This window comes from Kogia breviceps, chromosome 7 (assembly GCF_026419965.1).
Source record: "Kogia breviceps isolate mKogBre1 chromosome 7, mKogBre1 haplotype 1, whole genome shotgun sequence".
Classification (NCBI taxonomy): domain Eukaryota; kingdom Metazoa; phylum Chordata; class Mammalia; order Artiodactyla; family Physeteridae; genus Kogia; species Kogia breviceps.
The window spans coordinates 12318285-12342705 of record NC_081316.1 but is presented as its reverse complement, the minus strand read 5'-3'; the positions used below and the strand labels follow the sequence as shown (position 1 = coordinate 12342705).

Below are 24421 nucleotides of genomic sequence, written 5' to 3'. Positions count from 1 at the left end.
CCAGACGCAAGGAACCCGAGTTCTCCATCCCAGCCAAACCAGCAGCATCAGCACGCTCTGGGGAACTCGAGAGGAATGCAGATGCCCAGGCCGCACCCCCCCTAGACCTGCTGGATCGCACGCACTAGGGGTGGGGGACCCAGCAGTCTGGACGTAACGAGCCCTCCAGTAGGTTCTGAGGCACATTCAAAGTGGGGCTGGCTGGTCTATTTGCCAAGGCCCTGGTCACGTCACTCTCCTCCGGACTCTGAGCGCCACACGGGCCCAGCCGGCAGCCTGGGTGTCCTCCTGCCTGCAGCACCGGCCTGACACTGCGAAGGCCTCTACAGGGTTCTCTGATCCCATCTTGTCCCGGAGGCGCCTGTCCCCTGCTTTCAGCCAGGGAGCCCCCGCGGCTCACGAGACTTTTTCTCTCAAGTGTCTGGTGCGGAACCCCTGTGCTCGAGATGCCTGACGTCCAGGGAAGAGGCACGTCCTCCCCGTGCGCCCCCCTCCCCCAACTCCACCTCCTTCCCCCGCCCGGGCCACCTCTGTGTGGAGCCTGAGGGACTCGGGTGGGAGGCAGGTTTACACCGTGGGAGTGCAGCCAAGGTCCCTAGAGGAACAGACATCCCTGCCTCCTTGTCTAGAAAATGCCTTAGGGCGCAGCTTATCTGGAGTTCTTTCTTCTTTTGTTTTAGTAACTTTTCATAAACTGTCCTTGAGGATGGTTGGGAGACAGTTGCCACAGTGATTACAGGATTGGACACGAGGGTCCGCGGAAGGGGCAGAGGAGTGAACGTTTCAGGTGAGCAGGGCCGTCATCAGGGCTCGTGCAGGGTGTCCACTGCTCGAGGGTACCTGGTGGAGGGGGTGAGGGAGGGCTGAGAGCCAGGAGGAGGGCTGGGCCCCACCCCAAGCCTGATGCCCTAGAACTAAGGTATGTTATAGGAGGAAAGGAGGGATTCTTTTTTTTTTTGGCCGCACCACGTGGCATGCGGGATCTCAGTTCCCCGACCGGGGATCAAACCCATGAGCGGGGATTCTTTCTAAGCCCAAAGAGCAGTCTGTGCACCATTTTGGGGCAGGGACCATGCAGAAGTAGCCCCTTTAAAACATTCATAGTTGGGGCTTCCCTGGTGGCGCAGTGGTTGAGAGTCCGCCTGCCGATGCAGGGGACACGGGTTCGTGCCCCGGTCCGGGAAGATCCCACGTGCCGCGGAGCGGCTGGGCCCGTGAGCCATGGCCGCTGAGCCTGCACGTCCGGAGCCTGCGCTCCGCAGCGGGAGAGGCCACAACAGTGAGAGGCCCGCATACCGCAAAAAAAAAATAAAAAAAAACAAAAAACATTCATAGTTTATTGCTGTGAAGTTACTTGCCCTAGGCCACCTGCCACACTCCGCTGCCTGCATGGCCTTAGAGGATGTCTGTGGCTCAGCAGGTTGGGTGTGGACGGGGCCGGATGGGGATGAAGGTACTTTTCCCCGAGTGGAATGGAGACACCCACCTAGGCAGGGCTGTAGGCACTTGTCTTTAGAAGACGGAGACTCTCTGTTTCTAAGGGGAAAGGGGCCATTACCCTAGTGCTACTGATTTGTTTAATCGAGGCTTTTACTGCCCCTCCGTCTTGGATGGCAGAGCAATCGTTTCCCCATCACGTTCTGCACTCAGGTTTGCCTCTGTCAGCAAATGTATCCAGTGCCAGGCCCTGTATTAAGTCTGTACCCAAATGGAAGAGTTTTGTAGTCAATCCTATGGGTGTGCCCTGGCCCTGATTTGGGGGTACTGAGTTCTTAACATGTTTTGAGTATTTCCTGGTTGCTGGGATGCTGAGGTTGGAGGAAAGGTCCCAGGAAGCTTGGTCAGCAAACAGGAGTGAAGACTTAGGGAAGAGGTCAGTGCAAATGTATACAGTTCAATCATCTCATCCATGGGCTCTGAGCCCAGCCCATTTTATTATTATTATTATTATTATTATTGGCTGCACCACATGGCTTGTGGGATTTTTAGTTCTCTGACCAGGGATCAAACCTGGGCCCTTGGCAGTGAGATCGTGGAGTTCTAACCACTGGACTGCCAGGGAATTCCCAGCCCATTTAAAATAAAAGCTGCATTGCCTTTGCCCTGCAGCCTAGAAACCTGATTTTTATGAGTACCTACTGTGTGCTGGGTGCTCTGTGAACGAGGACACCTCACTCAGCCTGGGAGGTGACACTGTCGTTGTGGTCACAGATGGCCAAGGGGGGGGCCGGCAAGGGGAAGTAGCTTACCTCCCAGCTGGGCCTGTGGGCATCATGGACACCCAGGCCTGTGTTCTTACCACGGACCCGCCCTGCCTTCCTGGCCATAGAGCCCCTGGGGCCCCTCACAGACGGCCCCCCCATGGTGCCCCGGCACATGGGAGGAACCGCACTGGTTTCTTTCCTGAGGGTGATGGGGTCAGGGGAGGGCAGTCCAGGACAGTGGACAGACGGACAGGACGCCCTCCTCCTCACTTCTTCTACACCCCATGCACACTCGGGCTCACACTTTCTGGCTCACACCCATGTCCCCATGTGCACTTGTACTTGACCTTGGGCTTTTGCAAAATCTCCTTCGTAAAGGGAGATAGGATGAGCTGGGCTGCCGGCAGTTACGTCCAGACCCCATCAATGGAGATGGATGTTACTTGAACACCAGTGTGACAACTCACTCTCTAGTTGTCCCCGCCTCCCCCCACCCCACCCCTAAATACACACACACACACACACACACACACACACACACACTCTGGGGCTGACATCTATTTCCTCCCTCAGCCTTCCTCCCCTGCCTCTGCCTGCCCGCTGCCTCGTGTCTAGCTGCCTCCAGAAGCTGACTGCCTCTGGGGCTGGAAACCTGTGCTCCCTCTGTGCCCAGGTAAGGAGACGGTGGCCCCGGGGCTGGGCAGCCTCAGTGCCCTCTCTGGACCCGGGAGAGAAGGCACAGTTTTATCAGGGGAGAGGGCTGTTACCAGCTAGGATGGCAGAGGGTTGGGTTTCCCAAAGACTGGAGGGGACTCGCTGCTCCGAGGAGGAAAGGACTACATTTTCCTAGGTAATAACTAGGCACCAGTGGTCAACCATTAAAGCTTCTCTTTCCAGACTCAGGAGCGATCTGGGGGGAGGGTTGCACGAGCAGTCCCAAGGTAACTGACCCAAGGGCACCCAGCCAGGAAGCTGAGGAGCTGGGATTCAAAGCCAGGTCTCTGACACCCAAAGCTGGTGTTCTCTGCCCCCAGCCCTCTGTCTAAATAGGACCTTCGCTGCTGGGCTCCCTGAGAACTCTGCGAGGCTGGGGGCCAGACTCCGTCAGCCAGGAGGCCCATAGTGGGTGCCGTGTGAACGAGGACACCTCACTCAGCCTGGGAGGTGACGCTGTCGCTCTGGTCACAGATGGCCAAGTGGGGGCCGGCAGGGGAAAGTAGCTTACCTCCCAGCTGGGTATGCGGGCAGCATACTCGGCCCCCAGGGCGCAGCAGGATGTGCTGAGAACCCCCACGGGACTTAGTTGGGGCTAAAGGGAATGTTGCGGCACAGAGAGGGGATGGCTCATGTGTGTTTGCTGGGAGTGGAGTTCTCTCCCTTCCACTGCAGCTGAGGGACGCTGGGCAAGTTGCTGTGCTTCTCTGAACCTTTGTTTCCTCTTCTAAAAAAAACTGCGGTCTCACGGGGTCATTGTGAAAGTGATCGCTCTGCAGACTCTAGAGCTTGGGAAATGCGAGCATTTTCAGGGAGCTGGGGACAACAGCTCCTCTCCGCCCACCTGTGTGTCCCCAGCTCCAAGCGGCTCATCTGCCAAGGAAATTCTAGTTTAATATCCGGCACCCTCACCCTGCGAAGGACCGTGGTCCTTGGAGAAGGGTGTGGATTTTCTCGTCCTGGCCAACAGCGCCTCCCGCGGAAAGGCGAACACTGAAGAACACCTCCCCCTCCCTCCCCCACTTTCCTCTCTTCTCGCTCCATCATCTCGTGCTTAGAGCAGAGCAAGAGGAAAGAGAACAGGCTGAGTGCTAAACTGTCGCTCCTCCCCACGCCTGTGTTGTTTGGGAAGCTTTGGGTACGTGATTTAAACCCTAGAGTTTCAGTTTCCTCATCTGCAAAACAGGATGGAGAGAAGTACCAGCACTTTTCTTCTAGAGCTGTGAGCAAGAGAGTACCTATGTAAAGGATCTACCACCGTCCCTGGCATGTCATGGGGGGCCCAGGACAATCTGAGTTCCCAACCCCTGCCATCTGTCGGTCCCCACCTCCTGCAGGCAGCCTCCCACCCTGACCTCCTCTGCCCTCACTGATCTCCACTGGCTCCACATCACATGGTCTCAGGTTCTTTTTTTTTTTTTTTTTAAATTAATTAATTTATTTATTTAGGGCTGCGTTGGGTCTTCGTTGCTGCGCGCGGGCTTTCTCTAGTCGCGGCGAGCCGGGGCTGCTCTTCGTCGCGGTGCGCGGACTTCACATCGCGGTGGCTTCTCTTGTTGCGGAGCACGGGCTCCAGAACGCAGGCTCGGTAGTTGTGGTGCACATGTGGTGCATATGTGGGACCTTCCCGGGCCGGGGCTCGAACCCACGTCCCCTGCATTGGCAGGCAGAGTCTCAACCACTGCGCCACCAGGGAAGCCCCGGCCTCAGGTTCTTGATGAGGCTGTGGGTCTGCAACATCTGGCCAGGGGCTGGCTTCTCCAGCGCTTAGCTGAGTAGCTGCTCAATAAATAGCTGTGGAATGAGTATGAACAGGGCTGGGTTTCCTGGGGCTGGCAGAGCGCCTGTGCTGCCCCCGAGCAGGGGAGAGGTCTTTTGGCCCTCCTGGGCCTCCAGAGCCCAAATCTGGCAGTCCCTTCTGCCCAGCTCTCTCTCTGCTCTTATCTTATTTCCTCTTAAACTACCAAAGGAGGGGCGGCCTCCACTGCTTTGCAGTCAACACACCCAACCAGCCACCACTGTGGGAGCGAAGGGCCACGGGACGATCTGCAGAGAGGCAAGGGCTGGGGGTGCCGTGGGTGGGTGCGTGGGTGGGTCATCCCTTAAACGCACGGACTCAGCCTTCCATCCCCATCCTCCAGCCCAGCTGAATCCTCCTGTCCTTCGGGGGGGGGGGCCTCGCTCACACCCCAGTGCTCTGGGGATTGGGAAAAGGAGTCCTTCGTGGCCTGACCTTGGTTCCTATTTCTCCAAGTGATTTCAGCCCATCTGCTTAATGATAATCACAACGCCATTGATGCAGTGCTAACCGCATGCTTACTCTTGCTTGAAATGCTTATATATATTATTAACTCATTTAATTCAACAACCAGCAACCCTATGACCCAGATCCTGTTATGACTGCCATCCGTGTTACGGAGGAGCAAACAGGCTCAGAAAGGTTAAGCGTGTTGCCCAAGGTTGCACGGTGAGCAGGTGGTGGGGCTGGGATGTCACCCCCCCCCACCTTCCTGCCCTTTTGCTCAACTCCACTGACCCCCAGGGGCCTCAGCTGTAACTGTCATGGGTCAGAGTCCCATCTCCTGGCCAGGGTCGCCGGCTGCCTGGCCCTGCCCACCCGAGTGCCTCTTTCTCTCCACCGCAGAGCCCCCGATGTCGGCCAACGTCACGATGAAGCCCCTCTGTCCCCTCCTGGAGCAGATGAGCCACCTCCAAAGCCACAGGAACTCCAGCACCCGCTACATTGACCACGCGTCAGTGCTGCTGCACGGGCTGGCCTCGCTGCTGGGCCTGGCGGAGAACGGACTCATCCTCTTCGTGGTGGGCTGCCGCATGCGCCAGACCGTGGTCACCACCTGGGTGCTGCACCTGGCACTGTCTGACCTGCTGGCCACTGCCTCCCTGCCTTTCTTCACCTACTTCCTGGCCGTGGGCCACTCCTGGGAGCTGGGCACCATCTTCTGCAAGCTGCACTCCTCCATCTTCTTCCTCAACATGTTCGCCAGCGGCTTCCTGCTCAGCGCCATCAGTCTGGACCGCTGCCTGCAGGTGGTGCGGCCCGTGTGGGCACAGAACCACCGCACGGTGGCCATGGCCCACAGGGTATGCCTGGCGCTCTGGGCCCTGGCCGTGCTCAACACCGTGCCCTACTTCATCTTCCGGGACACCATCCCGCGGGCGGACGGGCGCATCATGTGCTACTACAACGTGCTGCTCCTGAACCCCGGGCCCGACCGCGATGCCACATGCAACTCGCGCCAGATGGCCCTGGCCGTCAGCAAGTTCCTGCTGGCCTTCGTGGTGCCGCTGGCCATCATCGCCTCGAGCCACGTGGCCGTGAGCGCGCATTTGCACCACCGCGGCCGCCGGCGGCCCGGCCGCTTCGTGCGCCTGGTGGCGGCCGTGGTGGCGGCCTTCGCGCTCTGCTGGGGGCCCTACCACGTGTTCAGCTTGATGGAGGCGCGGTCGCACGCGGACCCCGCGCTGCGGCCTCTCGTGTGGCGCGGGCTGCCGTTCGTCACCAGCCTGGCCTTCGTCAACAGCGTGGTCAACCCGCTGCTCTACGTGTTCACCTGCCCCGACGTGCTGCGCAAGCTGCGGCGCTCGCTGCGGAGCGTGCTGGAGAGCGTGCTGGTGGACGACAGCGAGCTGGGCGGCGGGGGCAGCAGCCGCCGCCGCCCCTCCTCCACCAACACCTCGGCCTCCGCCTCCTCGCTGGGCGGCCGCCGCCTGTCCCCGCTCGGGCCCGCAGGCCTGCTCGGCTGTCTGCGGGGTGGCCGCGCGGCGCCCCCGCAGAGGGACCGGGCCCGATCCCAGGACGAGAGGGGCCCCCTGAACCGGGCGCTGCGCACCAGCTCGGCGTAGGAGGCACGGGCCGGGCATCGCCAGGCTCGGACCATCCCCCCCCCCCCCACCGCCCCTGGGAGGCAAGGGCAGGGAGCGAGCGCGCGCGCGCGCGCGCGCGGCAGCTTCCCCAGGACCCGGACGTTTAGTCGGAGGCTAAGGAATCTGCATGACTCAGTGAATCCTCTTCAGAAACGAAGTGAGCTGAAGCCGTGCTTCTCAAACTTTCTTATGCGGGAGTCACCCGGGGATCCTGTCTGCTTGAACGGGCCCGGCGGGCCGCCGGGCGGGTGTGCCCACAATCTGCATTTCTTACGAGCCCCCAGGAGGCGATGGGACCACGCTCGGAGTAATGCGAGGTTAAAACCCTAGGATATCTCAAACTAGGGTAGTGGACGCCCCAAGGTACACAGGACGCCATCTCCCTGGAGCTGTTTTTAGCAGATGATGGGTGGGGTGGATTTTTACATTAAACTGGTGATGTAGTTTTGGAGTAGAAAGCAAGAGAGGAAAAGTTTGAGAAGCACTGTTCCAGTCTAACCTTTTCGCTTTGGTCATTTAGTTGTGCTTTACTGAACCACACGCTTTATCCCACCATCTCCAGGAGGGGCAGGTTCTAGTAGCCCCACTTTTTACCATGTGCAAATTGAGGTGCAGGGAGGTTAGGTAACCTACCCAAGGTGCAGGGACTGCATACCAACCATTAGGCATCACCTGTTCAATTACTATGTAGAACGTGAAAGGGCACCCCCCACATACCCAAGGTCCTTCAGATAGCTGCATGGGAGCCCCCATCTCTACCTGTCCGACCCAGCATTGCCCGAAGTGGAAAAAGCAAGGGGTGCTATGGTCAAAAGTTTGGGAAACCTGGGTAATCAAAGTGCAATGGACATCCTTACTGAAGGTCTTTAATGTCTGAATGAGCCCCGCAACCTCCGTGACCACAGCCGGTGATATTTCCTAGCTCATCTAACACATGTGCCAGCCTACAGCTCCCTGGGACGCCCTCTAAGCGATGCTGGCAATCCCTAGATCTGTGCAGCACCCAACCTCCCTCCCGACCGCACGGGGCTGCAGCTCTGACCCCCAATTTGTAGGTGTGAAGGGTAACTTACCATGGCATCTCCACTCTACCATGTCTGTTTAGCTCAGCACCCCGGGGCCTGGTGCAGGGTTGGTGCAGTACACGTTTGGTGGATGGAACGCCAGTGGAAGAGCCAGGGGAGAAACTCTCCTGGGATCTCGTCCCAGTGTTCCCTGTGCCACCACCCGCGGCTGGGCTCCCGGCGTTTACTCTCAGTGCCAGGCGGGGCCCGGCCCACAGCAAGCACTTGGCAAACAGGGCAGCCGATAGACAGCTGGCTGAGCTGACATGCCAGCGCGAGCCCCCTCCGACCTGCTCCCTCCGACCTGCTCCCTCGCTTCACCGAGCACTTGGCGCCAACTGACACACAGTACATTTTACTCGTTTATTATGTTTTCTCCATCAGAATGAAAGATCCTTGAGGGCAGGGACCTTTGTCTGTACTCCCTGGTACCTAGAATTGTGCCTGTACACAGCAGGTGTTCAATAAATATTTCTGCTGTAGAATGGATGGCATGAGTTAGTCAGATCTCTGGGGCTTCTGCAGAGTCTGGTACAGGAAAGGGGGAGCAAGAGAGACGCTGCTCCCTGCAACCTCCCCATTTCAACCTTCAGTGTTGAAAAGTGGGGTGGAGCTGGACTCAGTCCGCTGGGTGACAGGGTCAGTGGGATGCAGAGGGACCCAGGGCAGCCTTTGGGGAGGGGTGGGGGGGGGGAGGTGGATTCCTGACTTCCAGCCTCCTGGCCTGGGTTAGACCCAGGACTCTGAGACAGAACATACATATTTTGGGGAGTCACCTGCCAGTCACCAGCTCCCTGAGGAACCAGAAATTACTCTTCATGGTTTGAAGGCACTCGGAGAGGAGCGGGGAGGGGAGAGGGGGGAGGGGAGAGGGGGGAGGGGAGAGGGGGGAAGAGATAGGGGGAGGGGAGAGGGGGGAAGAGATAGGGGGAGGGGAGAGGGGGGAAGAGAGGGGGGAGGGGAGAGGGGGGAGGAGAGAGGGGAGAGGGGGAGGGGAGAGGGGGGAGGGCAGAGGGGGGAAGAGAGGGAGGGGGTAGATGAGGGGGTAGGGGGAGGGGGGAAGAGGGGGAGGGGGGAGGAGCGAGCTGACCCTCCTCCCTCTACCTCTGGGTCTCTGCTCCACAAAGACCTGCCTGTGAGCCCTTTGGAAGGCTCAGAGCCCCGTCTCGGGTGCAGCCACTGTTTTGGAGCCATGGAGTTGGAGTGCTGGGTCAGCAGAGGCGTGTGGCCAGGGGTCCGCGGGCTGCCGTGTGTGACACGGCAGTTGGCCACAGAAGGCCTCGGCCATCCCGAGCTCAGATCTTGGCTGCCGGCCGCTGTGGCGGCTGCTTCTGCAGCTGGGCCAGCGTGTCGCGCTTCTCAATGGAGCGCAGCTGCTGCTTCTTCGCCCGCTTGAGCTTGGTGGGGTTTCGGATCTGGGGGAGGTGGAAGGGAGGGCATTAGCATGGCTGGAGTCTCCGCCCTGCTCCCCAGGGAAAGGGAGGCCACCGCGGGGGCCTGGGGCTGCGGCACGAGCGGGGGCCGTGAAGCTGGGGTGCTGGGGTGTCTGGAACACGACATTCAGCCTGGCCGTGTCCCGTCCCACAAGCAGGGCAACGCTCACCACTTGGACGATCTCCGCTTTCCGCTCGTTCTCCAGGCGGCGTCTCAGGTTCTCGGCGCGGCGCTGCTTCTTCTCCTGGACACACAGGGGAAGGGGACTGGGTCTGGGAGCCGAGGCGGCCCCGGTCTCCCAGGCAGTGAGGTCGGACAGAATTCCCAGGGAGGAGGGCAAAAGGCCCACTTATCCCGGCTCCGGGTTGTTCCTGGCACTGGGGGATGGAGAGGCGGCAAGGAACCATCCCCATGCCCCTGGGACCAGCACCCAGAGGCCCACTGTGGCGGGAAGTTCCTGACTTCACCTGAGGAGGGGGGGTGCCTGGTCTGGCGGCTGAGGACAGGGGCTTGGTCGACACTGGGGTCGGAGGGGGCGGGGCGGGGTAAGACACAGGCGGCACCCCAGCTGGAAACCCAGGCCCGTGCAGACAGTGGTTCCCTTAACCACGCCCCTCACCAACTGCCCAGGAGAAGGGGTGGCTGGCCCTTCCCCTCATTCCCGGCCTCTCAGAGTCCCCCCCTCCCCATGAAGCCCACGAGCCCCTAGAATGCTGGGGCTGGGGTGAGGGCTGGCCTCCTGAGGTTCACCCCGGCACAGGGCTGGGAAGGGCGGAGGCTGCAGAGAAGAGGCTCTGGAGGAGCCGTCTGGTCCTGGTCTGAATCTTGACTCGGCTACTCCCTAAATGTGTGACCCTGGCCAGGTGGTTTAAGCTCTATGCCTCAACCTCCCATCTTTAAAGTGAAGATGATTACATAAGATTGTTTTGAGGACTAAATGAATGAACTCACATACAGGGCTTGGAATAGTACCGGCCCGCTGGGAACACTTAGAAGATGAACGTAGACGGAGTCTCCCTTGGGAACGGCTACGCTGACTGCTGTCCCTCGTGGGGCAGGGCAGGGACGGTGGCCCCAAGGCTGTGCGTGGCCAGGGGCCCCCCTCGGCTTTGGCAGCACAGGGTAGAAGGGGTGGCTCGGGCCCGCGGGGAGAAAGAAGGGACGCTTGAGCTCCCGGAGGCGCAGGGGAAGGTCCGGACTGGGTGCTGGGCAGGGGCACATGTAAAGGGGACGGTGATAAGAAGGTTCTCTCTTGCCCAAGAGGGAGACAGGGCCACACAGGAAGCTAGATAAGGCCTCAGCCTGAGGCGGCGGCCACACAGTCCCCGCAGGGCCTCGGCCATAGGCGGAGCTGGGGCAACTCAAAGCCGGGGGCAGGTGACCAAGTGGGTGACCCACTCCCTCCCCTCGTGGCCAGGCAGGGGCTGCAGGCTGGGGGCGAGGTGTCTGACTCCTCCGGCGGCCCGGGGACCACGAGGCGAGTGCCGTCCCACTGAGAAGCCCACCCTCGGTGGATCTACACCGCCACCTCCCCGTCTGCCTCCTGGGGCTTCCTGGCGACTAGAGAGGTTGGGCGTGAACCTCTCACAGGGCACCCGGGGCCCTGGGATGGGCACGAGGGGAGGGCGCGAGGGGAGGGCTGGAGGAAGGAATGCCCAGGCCGCCCACCTCGCTGGTGTGTAGCGGCTGCGTCTTGGGGAGTGCCAGCAACGCCCGGACGAGGCCTCCAATCTCTATGCCTTTCCCACCCTTCCCCGGAGCCCCCAGGCTGGAGGACGGCTCTTGACCACGTCCCCCCCACCCCTGCCTGGCCGGGCCCCCACCTGCCGGCGCCGCTCCTTCTCCTCCTCCAGGTGCCGGGCGAAGGCCTTGGCCTGCTTTCTCTCCTGCCGGTGCTTCATCTTCTGCCGCCAGGATGTGCGCAGGGGCTTGTCCTGAACCATCTGGGAGAACCTGGATGGGGGAGACTGGGTGCTCTTGGAGTCCGTGGGATGCCCCGGTGCCCTCCCTCTGGGCCTTCTTCCCTACCTGCCTGCTTGGCCGGCAGTCGACCCTCTGGGTCTGTAGAAACTTGGAGCAGGAAAGGGCCCTGATCACACCCACTGCCATTTCTTAAGCCCTGGTTATATGTGCCTGAGGTGGGAACTCCTGTTCGCTCCAGTTTACAGAGGAGCAAACAGACTCAGAGAGGTCAAGCAATTGCCCAAGGTCACCTCGCTCCTGAGCAGAGCAGCAGTCTGTGGCCAGAGTCCAGGCCACACGGCCTCCACCTCCGAGCTCCGCCGCTTCGGCCGAGCGCAGAGGGCCGGGCGTGGACGCCTCTGGAGGGGGGGCTCACTCCCTACTGGGGCGCCCGTTTCATCTCAGAGCAGCGCAAATGGTCGCGGTCCCCTGCAGTGATCCAGAAGCTCTCTCCCAGCGGGGGAGATGTGAAAATGGAGTGGGGCTACGGAACACCAGGGAAGTCTTGATTTTCTAAAGAGCGATAGTGACACGGTCACAGAAGCGAGATCACCTCTGGAAGAACGCACACCGCCAGGATCTAGGGGTGGGATGAGAAATCTAGGACGTGCTGTAAAACACTCCAGGAAGATGGAAAAACGTCAAGGAGCAAGAGGAAACGAGACCAGGAAAACGCTGAGGGCTGCTGAGACTGGTGATGAGGGCTTGGGGGTTCGTGCAGCCGTGCCGCCCCTTTCCTGTAAGCTTTCTCCTTGGAACGATTTGAAGCCTGTTCGGGTGTCCCTCGGGCCTTCTTTCCCCCTCAGCAGTTCCTCTCGTAGTGGCCTTTCTGCCTCCCTCAATAATTGCTTGACTTTCAAAAGAGCTCCTGTTTACCCACGTCCACGCTACACGCCCCAAGCGGTCACAGCAGTGGGCACCAGGCAGAGCCCGCTCCCGCACCTGGGGAAGGTCAACACGGCTCTCCTGGTTCATCTATCCCCTTTCCTGCTCCACAGGAGTCTACACGTACAGCCTTGACCCTGACCCCAGGCCTGTGGGTCCTCAGTCTGGTTCTGCCTCCCCCCGCCACCCCTCCCCCCCAGTTCTGCCCGCCTGCCCCCAGCACACACCCCACTGCTCCTTCTTTCCCTCCCCGTACTTGGAGGCAAGCACCGTTCCCATCACAAAGGGTGGTGGGAGGACAAATGGCTCACAGCGGCCCGAGAAGCACTTAGCACAGTGCTCTGCATGTAGTAGGTGCTCAGCGAATCCACCCTTCAGAGAAGGGAGACGATGCACCCAGGGAGGACTGGGCAGAAGGTGGCATTAGGCCTGGGCACGGGGGGGGGCGGGTGGGGGGGTGGGAGGCGTGTGCTTCCCAGCCTCGGCTCCCTCCCCCCGCATCCCCCCTTGGCTGGGACACCTCGTGCAGCAGGTGCCGCCCCTGCCATCTCGGGGCTCACTCACCAACTGCTGAAGCTGCTTCCTCAAAGGTCCCAAACATCCATTCAACAGCCCCTCTGGCCCTTATCCACAGGCCTGGCGCCGCTTCTGAAGGTGCTTTAATTCCACTGCAGCAGCTTCCTTACTGGTCTCCCTGGTCTCCCCCACTGCCCTCCTAATGGTCTGTTCTCCACAGGCCAGACCGGGCCTTGCAGAGGTCAGATCGCGTCACTCTTTTGCTCAACACCTCCCACGGCTCTCACGCTCACTCAGGTCCCTGCAAGGGCCCACGTAAGCCCACGTGACCTGGCCCTGTGACCACTCGGACCTCACTCACCTCCTACCGCTCCCCTTGTGCCCAGCGATGAGGCCTCTGGACTGTTTCTCAAACACAAGAGCACACGCCTGCCTCTGGACTTTCTGTTTCCCTTGCCTGGATACTCTTTCCCAATATTGTTCATTCAGGCCTCTGCTCACATCGCTGTGGCAGTGAAGTCATCTCTAATCACTGTGAAAATGCCCTGCACCTCTTGCTTTGTCATTTTCCTGCACTGCCCTAATTACTGATATATGTATATGTTACATGTTGGTTACACATTTCTCACAACTAGAATGTTTTGTTTATAGCCACATTTGCCCCAGATCCTAGCTCAATGAAATATAAACTGGTTGAATGAATGAACTACCTTCTGTGCTGATTCATCTACTTGTTTGACTCAGTGCCTACCATGTGCTGGGCTCTGGGAAGAATCTAGCCATTGTAGGTAAATCCTCACTCTCCTGGAGCCTCTGGTCTAGAGGGGAAGCTGGCATCCGACAAGAATCACACACGTAAACAAGCATGTGTGCAAATGGGGGTGTTACAAAAGATACAAGGTACAATGACAGCATATAGCTGAGGACTTAACCCTGGTTGGGTTGGACAAAGAGGGCTTTTCCTGGGGGGTGATGTTTATTAAGTGGAGCCCTGGAAGATGAGCAGGGAATGGCCAGGGGAGGAGCCTTTCAACAGAAGAAACAGCATGTGCAAAGGCCCTGAGCTGGGAGGCAGCATCATCTACAGGGGGCACACAGAGGGGAGGTCAGTGTGGGAGACTCTTAGTGATGGCAGAGATGGCAGAGAGGAAGAAGTCTGGAGCACAGCTCCAAGCAAACAACAGGAAGCTGGGAAGCATTTCAGCTCAGGCAGGAAGCTGGGACAAAATACCCTTTCTCTTGCTTCTTGGTATCCTCTGCTGACCCTCTCTTCTGGCCTGTGTGTCAGAGCAGCCTCCTCACGCTCAGTGAGCTCCTCTCCCCGCCATCCACCTCCCGAGTACCAGGACTCCAGGCTCCCACACTCAACTTCCTCACCATCCTCTTCCCACCGGAACTAACCTCTTCATCTGGTCCCACACGGCCATCAGTGGCCCCACCATTCTCTGGGACCTGCTGGGACTGAGGTGGAGGGGCAGTGCCACCACCCACTTCTCCAAGTCCAACAGTAGCTCCATCTTCAAAGTCTCTGATTGGTGACTTGTAGGCAATCACTCCCTAAGTTTCAGTTTCTCCTCTGTTTAAGGGGGGAGGGGCTTGGGGGAGGGGAATAATGCCCACCGCCTTGGGGTTTAGGGGTTCAGCAAAATGACATCTGCAAAAGGCCTAGCACAAAGCTTGATGCACACTCATCCGTTAGTAAATGTCCGCTTCTTCCGTAAAATCACTGCCTTCCCCTATGGGCCCTCACAGCCACGAATTCCTGTCTGCCCAGTGGTTCCCAGTAGCTAAAACATGAACTGGACCCCACCTCTCCTTCCTGGCAGCCTAAACATTTCCTTCTTCAGTTGCACCTCTTTGTTCCTTCACTCAACAAGCATTTAATTGAGCACTTAACTGCCAGCGGCACAGAAAGACAAGACCTCACGCCTACCCTTTAGAAGGGATAGTTAGGGAGTTAGGGGTGGACATGTACACACTGCTGTATTTAAAACAGATAACCAACAAGGACCTACTGTAGAGCACAGGGAACTCTGCTCAATAGTATGTAACAACCTAAATGGGAAAAGAATTTGAAAAAGAATAGATACATGTATATGTATAACTGAATCACTTTGTACCTGAAACTAACACGACATTGTTAATCAACCATGCTCCAATATAAAATAAAAGTTTGTTTTTTTTTTAAAGAAGGTTGCAATTCAATGCAAGGCGGTTCTACAGAGCACGGGTAAAGGGCTTTCACGCAGTCTTTGGAATCAGATCTGTGTTCAGGTCCTGCCTCTACCACACATTTTAGCCTCCCTGAGCCTCAGTGTCCTCATATGTAAAATGAGGATAATCCTAATGCCTGATGCTTCATAGAGCTGATGGGCTGATTAAATGCCAAGAAACATGCTATGCTGCTCCCTGTTTGAAAGGCCCTTCCCCTGGCCAATCCGTACTAGCGTGCTTAGCAGCGCCCTATATACTCAGCGCTTGGTAGTGCCTTTTATCAAAAAGGCAAATAACTGTTAACAGATAATGGTGGATGAAGACCTCACTGCTGGTTTACTTGCTTCTGCCCCCTTACTAGAGAGAGCAGAGACAAGGATGAATGCGTGTTGAATGAACACACAGATGAGGTGCTATCCAGGGGTCCTTTAAGGGCACCCCTCCCTGAGATCCCAGTGCATTTTACCACATTCTGGTTATAATTACCTCTTTGTGTGACTCCCCCAGTGACGTGAGATCTCTCCAACCCAAGGGCTATCTCTAGGCTGCACCCAGGCTCCAGCACCACACAGAACCCCATCCCTGCCCAGCTGCCCCCCACTTCACCTCTTCTTTGAGCGGTCCTTCCACACCCGCCCAGACTTGGGCTTCCCCTTCGGGATTTTAGGAACCTCCTCCTTCTTCGGTTTCTTGGACGCTGGGGCCTGGGCTGAAGAACCTTCTCGCTTCTTTGGCCCGAGGCCGTCTCTCTCCGGCTGCCCGGGCGGCGGTGGCTTGCTCGGCTCACGCTGATCCCGTGGGGAGCCGGGAGACTGGGGTGTCAGCTCCTGTAGTGGCTGAGAGGGCTCGGGACCCGGCGCTTGCTGACCGGGGTAAGGCTCTGTTGACCCTGGGCTCGGCTGCAACTGATGTCGGGGGGACCCCGGGGTCGGCTCCTCCTTACTCTTGGGCAACTCCGAATCCGCTTCTTCTCGGCCCTGGGAAAACTTTGGTGACTCCCCAATTGGCTTTGGCTGAAGTCGGGAGAGTTCAGGACTCGATTCCGGATGTCTTTGGGGCGACTCCAGGCCTGGGTCTCGCTGACGCTGGGGCGACCCTGGGCCCGGCTCTGGCTGCTTTCGGGGGGACCCCAAGCCTGCCCCCTCCCGTAGACTGGGTGATCCCGGGCTTGTCTCCGGCTGATGTCTGGGAGACTCCAGGCCAGGTGGCCGCACACTCCGAGGAGACCCGGGCTCCCTCCTTTCTTCTGGGTTCGACTCGAACTCCACAAGGGCCCGTCTCGCCCGCAGAACTGAGGTGGGGTCCTCGGGGGATTCAGGATTTAGTCCTTCCAGCCGCCGGCTACGCCTCAGCGGCGTATCCATGGCCCGGGCAGAGTTTCTAAATGCGAGCCCACGTTTAGTCTCTGGGACTACCGGCGCCGTCCTATGACGTCAAAACCGCGCTACGTCTGCGCCGGGCAGAAGGGGCTGTTGCCTCGGAGGCCATGTTGATGATGGGCGAAGAGGCGCGGGGAGGAGTCCGGGGAGAGCGGGTCTTGGGTTTACTAGGCGCATGCGCAAAGCGCTTTGGCGCATTTACCTGTGGTTGAAGAATGAGTCCCAACTTGAGATCCGTATTCGCCTTGCCTGCGAGCCTAGTCTCCCGGGGAGGAAAGAGAGTGTGAAAGCGGAAAAAGGTAGAAGGGGTCCCATTTTCGGGAGAGAAGAGGATTGGAAAAAGATCCAGGGAGGCTGTAGGCAAGGCTGGATTGAAACTTTGCTGCTAACTCACTTCTTTACTGCTAACTCAGCTTTAGCGCTGAGCGCAGCACCGCCTGCTGAGTCACTGCCGACGGGACACTGGAGCAGGAGTCAGAGTATAAGAGTATCATATGGGCCCCAGGGTGTCTTGACTGCTGATCAAGAGGAGGTGAGGAGGAGGAAAACCTAGGCAAGGTTCCTGGAGGATGGAAAAGTAGAGTGAGGATCCCTTAACACCTCTCACCCCTTGGCTGGTGCCACACAGCATCCAAAATGCACCCCGATGAGTTTAGCCTGTTGAAATCACCTCCCCAAGGGTAAGGCGATGGCACGGCTTCTTCACTATCCTTAGAGGTTGTCAGAATTAGTTGCACCCTTGTGCTGTAATCCTGTGTCAGTCCCTGCCTTCCTGGCCGCTCTCAGAGGCTCCATCTGCAGGCTCAGCGGCCTTGGGCCCCTTGCTCCTGGACCAAGGAAATCCTTGCAGTGAGGCTTTGTCTCAGTGCCCCAGCCCAGCAGTGCAGCTACCCGCTGCAGAAGCAGCTCAGACCCCTCCTTGGCCACCTCTTCCAACCCCCCAATTCTCAGTTCCTTAAATGCCCTTCCCCAGCCTGGACGCCTAAATGGCCTGCCACTCAGATCCACACCTTGCATGCATTACCAGGGCTGTGGAGATGGCACGCCACCTCACTGCCCTGCCCTACCCTGGGTCCCCTCAGCTCTCCTGGCTTCCTGAGCACCCGTCCTCAGCTGGAGGGATCACTCTCGAACGCCAATTGGATCGTATCCTGGTTCTGCTTAAAATACTTCAGGGGATGATCTCAGGTACCTGCCAGGTGATATAAGAGCAGGGGACGCTTTACAGACATCCTTCAGGTAAGGTGAGGAGACCCCTAGTCAGTGGAGGCATCAAGCGATCTCTGGCCCAGAACCATCCCTTCCACCCAGGCTCAGTTTGTCATTGTCATTATAAATGGTGTGCAGGGGCCCAGGGGACACTCCTGAATTTTTCAGAAAAGGTTGGTGTGACAGTTGCTGTTGGAACTCTGTTCGCATATGCTCTTTGTCTTTCTACTGCAGGCATCCCAGCCTCCTGCCCTCGGGGGAAAGGATGCTGAGGGGGGTGGGTCTTCTACAGTCTCCCAGAGGCCCCAGCAGGATTGAGCCCCAATTTCTATGAAGGCAACCTGGTCATTCATTCACCTTCTTTTGGCTTCTCTCCTGTTCCTGTCAAAGCTTCCCACTCCCTTATAGGTGCTTGCTGGGGTCATTATCTTTCTTTCTTTTTCGGCGGCGCCGTGTGGCATGTGGGATCTTAGTTCCCCGACCAGGCAGTGGAACCCGTGCCCCCTGCATTGGGAGTGAGGAGTCTTAACCACTGGACCGCCAGGGAAGTCCCCTTGCTGGGGTCATTTTCTGAATAGACTATTTGCATTTAAATCCTTGTCTCAGAGTCAGCTGTGGAGGAACCCAGCCGAAAACACTGGGACAAGAATTATTGGACCAGGTATTCTTTCAAGTGCTCTATATGTACAAACCCACTTAATCCTCACAACCACCCTGTGAGGCAGGTGCTGTTGTTATTATTCCCATTTCACAGATAAAGAAAACTGAGGCACAGAGAGGCTGGGACACTTGTAAAGGTCACACAGCAGAGAAATGGTGGAGGTGGGATCCACATGTGGGCTTCTGACTGCAGAGCCACAGCACTTAAGAGTAAATCTCCCTGTTATCCATGTAAGAAAACCAAGGCACAGAAAAGCTAAGCTGTTTGCCTAAAGTCACACAGCTTTACATCGACGACCAAGGACTACATTTCCGGTGCTGACAAGCTTAGTTGCCTTGCAACTGTCCCTCCCGTGGGGCCTCCCTCACCCGTTCCTCGCACTGATCTTGGTCTGCGCCCTGGGAGAGGCTCGGTGCCAGGTCGTCTCAGGTGCCTGCCCAGGCTCTGTGTGCGCACGCGCGGGGCAGAGTGTGCTGAATCAGCAATACCGGGCTCGCTTATGTAACCTGAGATCTGCTGACTGAAGGAAACTGTGTGCCCACAGATGACGGAAGATACAGATCAGGTATTCTTCTCAGAGCCATTGATCCTCCAACCAGCCACAGGTGCTGTGGTTGAGAGGATTTGACATTATCAGGTTGGCGATGTCGGGGACCGGTATCCCTGTATCCGCTGCTCAGCACCGAGATCAGAGATGGCTGGGGAATGGGTCCTGGCAGTCACCATACGCACTCCTTGAGCACTTGCTCAGTGCCAGGCCTCCCCTGGGTGCTCATGAATCCCCTGGGACGTCGGTGCAGGAGGGTGATGGCAGCACGTGCTGGATGAGTGTCTGCTGTATAAGTGAACGGGCAGGGAGGAACATCCGCGGTTTACCAACAAGGAAATCCAAGGCTGGGACAGGCTGTGATCTGGCACAGGGTGACCCGAGGAGAGGGTGCAAGGTGCAGGTCAGGGCTGGAACTCGGGGCTTCCTGACTCTAAACCCAAGCGCTCACTCTCACATGCGTTGTGCTCAGGACTAGGAGACGGGGGCTGAGGGTGTGCAAGGACTTCCTCGGTCGGGGAGGGTGGGTCTGGCCACTGGGACATCGCTGAGTGTGGCTGGAGTGAGAGCAGGGCCCCGATGAGGCGGAGGCATCACTGCACTTGAGCTGCCCACGCCTGCCCTTCACTGGGTCACACGGGTCCAGGCTGCTCTCTGTTCCACCCAGGGTTCTTAAGTATTTGAAGACAGTTTTCCTGTAGCCTCCCCAGAATTGTCTTTTATCCTGGCTGAACATCTCCTCCAGCTGCCTCTCCCACCGCGGTCAGTCTCTGGGGAAGACGCTGGTTCTCTACAGCCTTCAGACGGTGGTGTCCAGAGCTCCTGCAGGCACCCAGGGTGGATTGTCCCGCAGAGAGCCGAGTGGATTTGTCTCCTCCCTGCTCCATGGCCCCTCGCAGTATGGCCAGGCACCCACCCTCTTCCTGCCAATTGAAACACTGTCTGGTTCCAGCTGCCAAACCCGGGATCCTGGACGTGAGCTGTCGGCTTTTCTAGACGAGTGCGGGATGTGTCCTTTGGCCGTGCTACATTTTGCTTTGACCTCTCTGGAGACCCAGTTCTCCTCCTTCAGTCTGTGCTGCCCCCTCCTCCTGTGGGCGTGTGAACAGCTGCTCTGGGCACTGCTCTGGTGTCAGGCTTTCCTGAGAACCTGCAACAAGAGCGAGGTTATCATGTCTGTTCTTATCATGGGTTCTTATCTTGGAGGTTCATCTCTTCTGCGCATTCCCAGCAACTGGCAAGGAGTTTCAGATCCTCAAGAGGGGGGGGGGGACAGAGACCTCAGCAGAGGGGCCAGGGGGAAGGACGGGCAGGAGTGGCATCTGGGACCCCTGGGCGTTGCCGGGGTGCAGAGAAGCTGACTTGATCGGGAAGGGACCCCTTTGCAAAGCTCTCGTGAACCTGCGAAGCTTATCTCCTGATCCCCTCACCGCGTCTGCAGGTTTTGCTGAAACAGGAAGGGGTGGATGTGCTACTGCCGGTGCGACAAGAGCTCCCTTTGCCCTCCCACAGCCCTGGGCCCTCGCCAGCGTCCACAGTCTGGTCCCCTGCCCTGGGCAGGCCAAGGAAGGGAGCGCAAGGGTGGCCTGGGGGATAAACACCTGTGCCAGGTGGAAGATACCCCAAGAAGGGGGGCGTGGCAGCTCCTGCCGCATCTCACCCTCACCCCAGTGTGTCCGATAGCAATGCTTCTCAAACTTGGGTGGGCATCAGAATCACATAGAAGACATGTTAAAAGCCAGACTTCTGGACCCAAACTCCAGACATGATGATTCAGTAGGTCTGGGCTGGGCCTGGGGTTCTGCATTTCTACAAGCTTCCCCGGTGATGCTGCTGTTGGTACGTGGACCACACTTAGGGGAGCTGTGTCCCGCTGGAGGGAGTGAGAGCGTTCCTGTTTCACCTTCGTGGACGGGGCTGGGGCTGAGTTCCCCATCATCCTACCATTTACTCATTCACCAAATATTGATTGAATATTTACTCTGAGAGGCACTAAGAGCCCAGAAGGGAGCAGGGCGGTCGTGGTCCGTGCCTCGATGGCACGCACGTTGTCGTGGGGCGCTTGTGTTAAACACTTGAATCTCAGAGCTACCCTTTGAAGAAAGCTGAGCACGAATCATCGTCCCTATTTCACAGGTGAGGAAATAGCCTCACAGAGAGGTTACGTGCCTTGCTGAAAGTCACATTAATGTTAAGTGGCCGGGCCTGAACTCAGGACTTCTCAACTCAAAATCTGGCCACCGTGCCCTGGCTGTGAAACATCTCAGTCTCATGGGGCTGGATTCCGATGGCAGAGACACAGACCCTGGACACGTGTCCGTGGGTGACAGCTGGGGGCTTCATTCTTATGGATGGAAGGTGAGCTTGACAGACACACAGACACACCTCCCCACATACCCCCCCCCACAGGACTCAGTTCCTGAGACCAGGATAACTGCAGAGTTTCACGGTGACTCACTTCCCCCCGCTTCCTCGCTGTTCACTTACCCCTCTCCTCTCAGTTCCTCTAACATCTGGTTCCTCTGCAGCTCTGGCCCCTCCTCGGTGCCATATCTGCTCCAGCGAGGGTGGTCTCCTCCATCCAATATGGCAGCCTCATCTCCATGGCAACCCCTGGAGACCTTGCCTTGGTGACCAAGGCGCAAATCATGAGGCCCCTTTTCTGAAGCACAGACCAGCTAGGCCCCTGATTTGAGGATGGGAATCTGCTGGCCCTTTGGCAGGGGAATCTCTGCTCTCTCTCCCCCTCTGCACACTCTAGCAGTGAACAGAAACCAGCCCTGTATCAGACTGAGCTGGTAAGTTGAGGTTTCCCCTTAGTCAGTAGTCTTACTTCTCCATTCCTCTCACACTGCGTCCAAAACCTCATGCTCCTGGAGCCCAGTGGACCAGCCAGGCTCATCCTGGACCTCACACCCTAAGGCTTGCTCTACCGAAGGATCGTTATAGAAACGAACAGATCATTTCCCCCTAAAGCCCCCTTCATATGCTTACAGATTTAAAAGCATAGTGTTTATAGTAAATTTTAAGGACATAAAAATTATAGCAAATTTGATGAGAAGACATTTTATTGCTGTGGATTAGAAAAACACAAAAACATTCCAATTCCACTGGCAGTTTGAAGGATAGAGATTCTGTCCACAGGGGCTACCAAGCCTGGAGGGCGTTTGCAGGTATTATCTCATTTAATCTCAGGCAACCTTATGAGGAAATTAATCCACTGCCCTGGTTTTTAGAGGTGAAGGCAAGTGTTCAGGGACGGGCATTTGGAGACAGGCAGAGAGAGACTTCAAATCCAGGACTCTGCTTCCAAAGCAGGTATACCTTCACCTATACCGCTCTGCCTCTGTGTTTTAGGCACTTGACCTAAATAAAAAAGAAATCCTTTCTTTAGCCTAGGCCTAATTTTTGATTCTTTAAAAATAAGTCCCGAGGCAGAAATTTCATGTTGTTAAGAAATTGTACGCCTTCCACACAGAGCAGGGCTTATCAATCAAAGTTATTGGTTACAACTTTGCTTATTTGGCACTTCTGCTGCTGTTTTATTTTCTCTTCAAAATAACATATTACACAACACTCAGATCTTATCACTCTCTGCTTGAGTTGTTTTAGTTCTCTACCTGTGAGATGACTGTGGGTAGATCTAGATACCCCACATTTTTGTCCTTTGAAATCAGACACAGAAGGTGCAGGAGATTACATTTTTAAAAGCTGGCTGTGAGACTTCCCTGGTGGTCCAGCAGTTAAGACTCCCGGCTCCCAACGCAGGCGGCCCGGGTTTGATCCCTTGTCGGGGAACTAGATCCCACATGCCACAACTAAAAGATTCTGCATGCCGCCACTAAAGATCCTGCACGTGGCAACAAAGATCCCTCGAGCCACAACTAAGACCCGGTGCAGCCAAATAAATAAATAAATACTTAAAAAAAAAAAAGTTGGCTGCAATGGTGTCTCCCATCCATGTGTTCTTCTTGCAGTGTGACCTTGACACCGTTTCCCTTGAGTACTAGGACCTTTGTGATTGCCTTGGCCAAAGGAGTATGGCAGAGCTGTTGCTCTGTGACTGCTGAGCCTAGATCATAAGAAAGCCATGTGCTTCTGCCTGGCTATTATGGGGTGCTCACTCTTGGAGCTTAATTGCCATGCAGTGAGGAAGCCCAAATCATCCCACGTGCAGAGACCACACGGGGAGTCCAGTGAAGGTGTTCCAGCTGACAGCCCGACTGATGTCCCAGCTGACAACCCACATTGTCTGACAGGCATGAGCAAAAATGCTTCCAGATGATTCTAGCTTCCACCTGTCAGGTCACTGCCAACTTTGAGTCTTCTTAGGAGAGGTCCCAGAGATCATGGAACAGAGACAACCTCTCTCCACTATGCCATGTCCAAGTTCTGTGCCGCAGAACCTGTGAGCATAATGAAATGGTTGTTTTACACCACTGAGTTTTGGGGTGTTTCTTACACAGCAATAGTAACTGGAACCAGGAGATATTTTCTCATAATCAGGAGTCTATCTCAAGGGAGAAAATCTTGTGGCCTCTTTTACACCTTCTCCTGGGGCAGGTGTGATTGGCAAGGACGACACCCAGTTGTAGCCCCACCATGACTTTATTAGAGACAGATTGATGGCAGAAGCAGATTCCTTATCCTTTAGTCTCAGTATATTAATACATTTTACTTGTTTACTTGTCTATTGTTTATTTCCCACTGACTAGAATGTCAGTTCCCCAGGGACAGGATTTTTTTTTTCTGTTTAGTATGTTACTACATTCTTTTTTTAAAAAGATAAATTTATTTGTTTATTTTATTTTGGGCTGCATTGGGTCTTCATTGCTGCGCGCGGGCATTCTGTAGTTGTGGCGAGCGGGGACTGCTCTTTGTTGCAGTGCGCAGGCGTCGCATTGCGGTGGCTTCTCTTGTTGTGGAGCACAGGCTCTAGGTGTGCAAGCTTCAGTAGTTGTGGCTCGTGGGCTCTAGGGCACAGGCTCAGTAGCCGTGGCTCATGGGCTTAGCTGCTCCGCGGCATGTGGGATCTTCCCGGACCAGGGCTCGAACCCGTGGCCCCTGCATTGCCAGGCAGATTCCTAACCACTGCACCAACAGGGAAGCCCTGTATGTTACTACATTCTTAGAGCCCAGACTAGTACTTGGTACTTAGCAGTTGCTCAATAAGTAATTTTTTTTTTTTTTTTTTTTTTTGTGGTATGCGGGCCTCACTGTTGTGGCCTCTCCCATTGCGGAGCACAGGCTCCGGGCGCGCAGGCTCAGCGGCCGCGGCCCACGGGCCCAGCAGCTCCGCGGCACGCGGGATCCTCCCAGACCGGGGCACGAACCCGCGTCCCCTGCATCGGCAGGCGGACTCTCAACCACGGCGCCACCAGGGAAGCCCCAGCACACTTTTTGATAATGATTTCTCAAGAGAATTTAGTTAACATTACCAGGTTCTAGTTGTTATCATAATAGAAGATTATCTTTTGGATAATGGCAAGCTCACATTGTCGGGGGAATTTCTTGTGAATCATAGTAGAGAATAGAATAGAGAGGAGGTGAGAATAATATGGAAGAGTTAAAGGAGTTAGGAATTAAAAAGTCATAGTTAAGAGTCCCAACCTCTTCTTGAAATAAAGGAAAAAAAGAATCATTAAATGTGGGATGAGCAGTTAGATTTCAGGTCCGTGCTGAGCAGTTTGTTCAAGGAATTTGTTCCTGGACACTCTCTAAAGTGGTTTAGGATCAATCATCAAACA

General features: G+C 56.6%; 2 protein-coding genes across 2 annotated transcripts; one reads left to right on the top strand and one right to left on the bottom strand.

Moving 5' to 3' along the window:
* The first annotated feature begins 5570 nt into the window (after positions 1-5570).
* On the top strand, positions 5571-6782 carry PTGDR2 (prostaglandin D2 receptor 2). The gene has a single exon (XM_059070494.2). It carries the CDS (start codon positions 5571-5573, stop codon positions 6780-6782), a length of 1212 nt encoding a protein of 403 aa, XP_058926477.1.
* A 1434-nt stretch (positions 6783-8216) lies between these two features.
* On the bottom strand, positions 8217-16649 carry CCDC86 (coiled-coil domain containing 86). Its single transcript, XM_067037337.1, has 4 exons — positions 15485-16649; positions 11125-11254; positions 9471-9545; positions 8217-9282 (listed from the first exon to the last, which is right to left on the bottom strand). Exons 1-4 carry the CDS (start codon positions 16240-16242, stop codon positions 9163-9165), a joined length of 1083 nt encoding a protein of 360 aa, XP_066893438.1. The 5' UTR covers positions 16243-16649; the 3' UTR covers positions 8217-9162.
* Positions 16650-24421: the final 7772 nt, after the last annotated feature.

What these genes read in the sequence shown, in the direction of transcription:
- PTGDR2 (XM_059070494.2), top strand. Translation starts at nt 5,571, where the DNA reads ATGTCGGCCAACGTCACGATGAAGCCCCTCTGTCCCCTCCTGGAGCAG.
- CCDC86 (XM_067037337.1), bottom strand. Translation starts at nt 16,242, where the DNA reads ATGGATACGCCGCTGAGGCGTAGCCGGCGGCTGGAAGGACTAAATCCT. An exon ending in AAGGACCGCTCAAAGAAGAG is followed by an intron (nt 11,255 to 15,484) that starts GTGAAGTGGGGG and finishes TCCCCCATCCAG; the next exon opens with GTTCTCCCAGATGGTTCAGG. An exon ending in AAGCGGAGATCGTCCAAGTG is followed by an intron (nt 9,283 to 9,470) that starts GTGAGCGTTGCC and finishes CACCTCCCCCAG; the next exon opens with ATCCGAAACCCCACCAAGCT.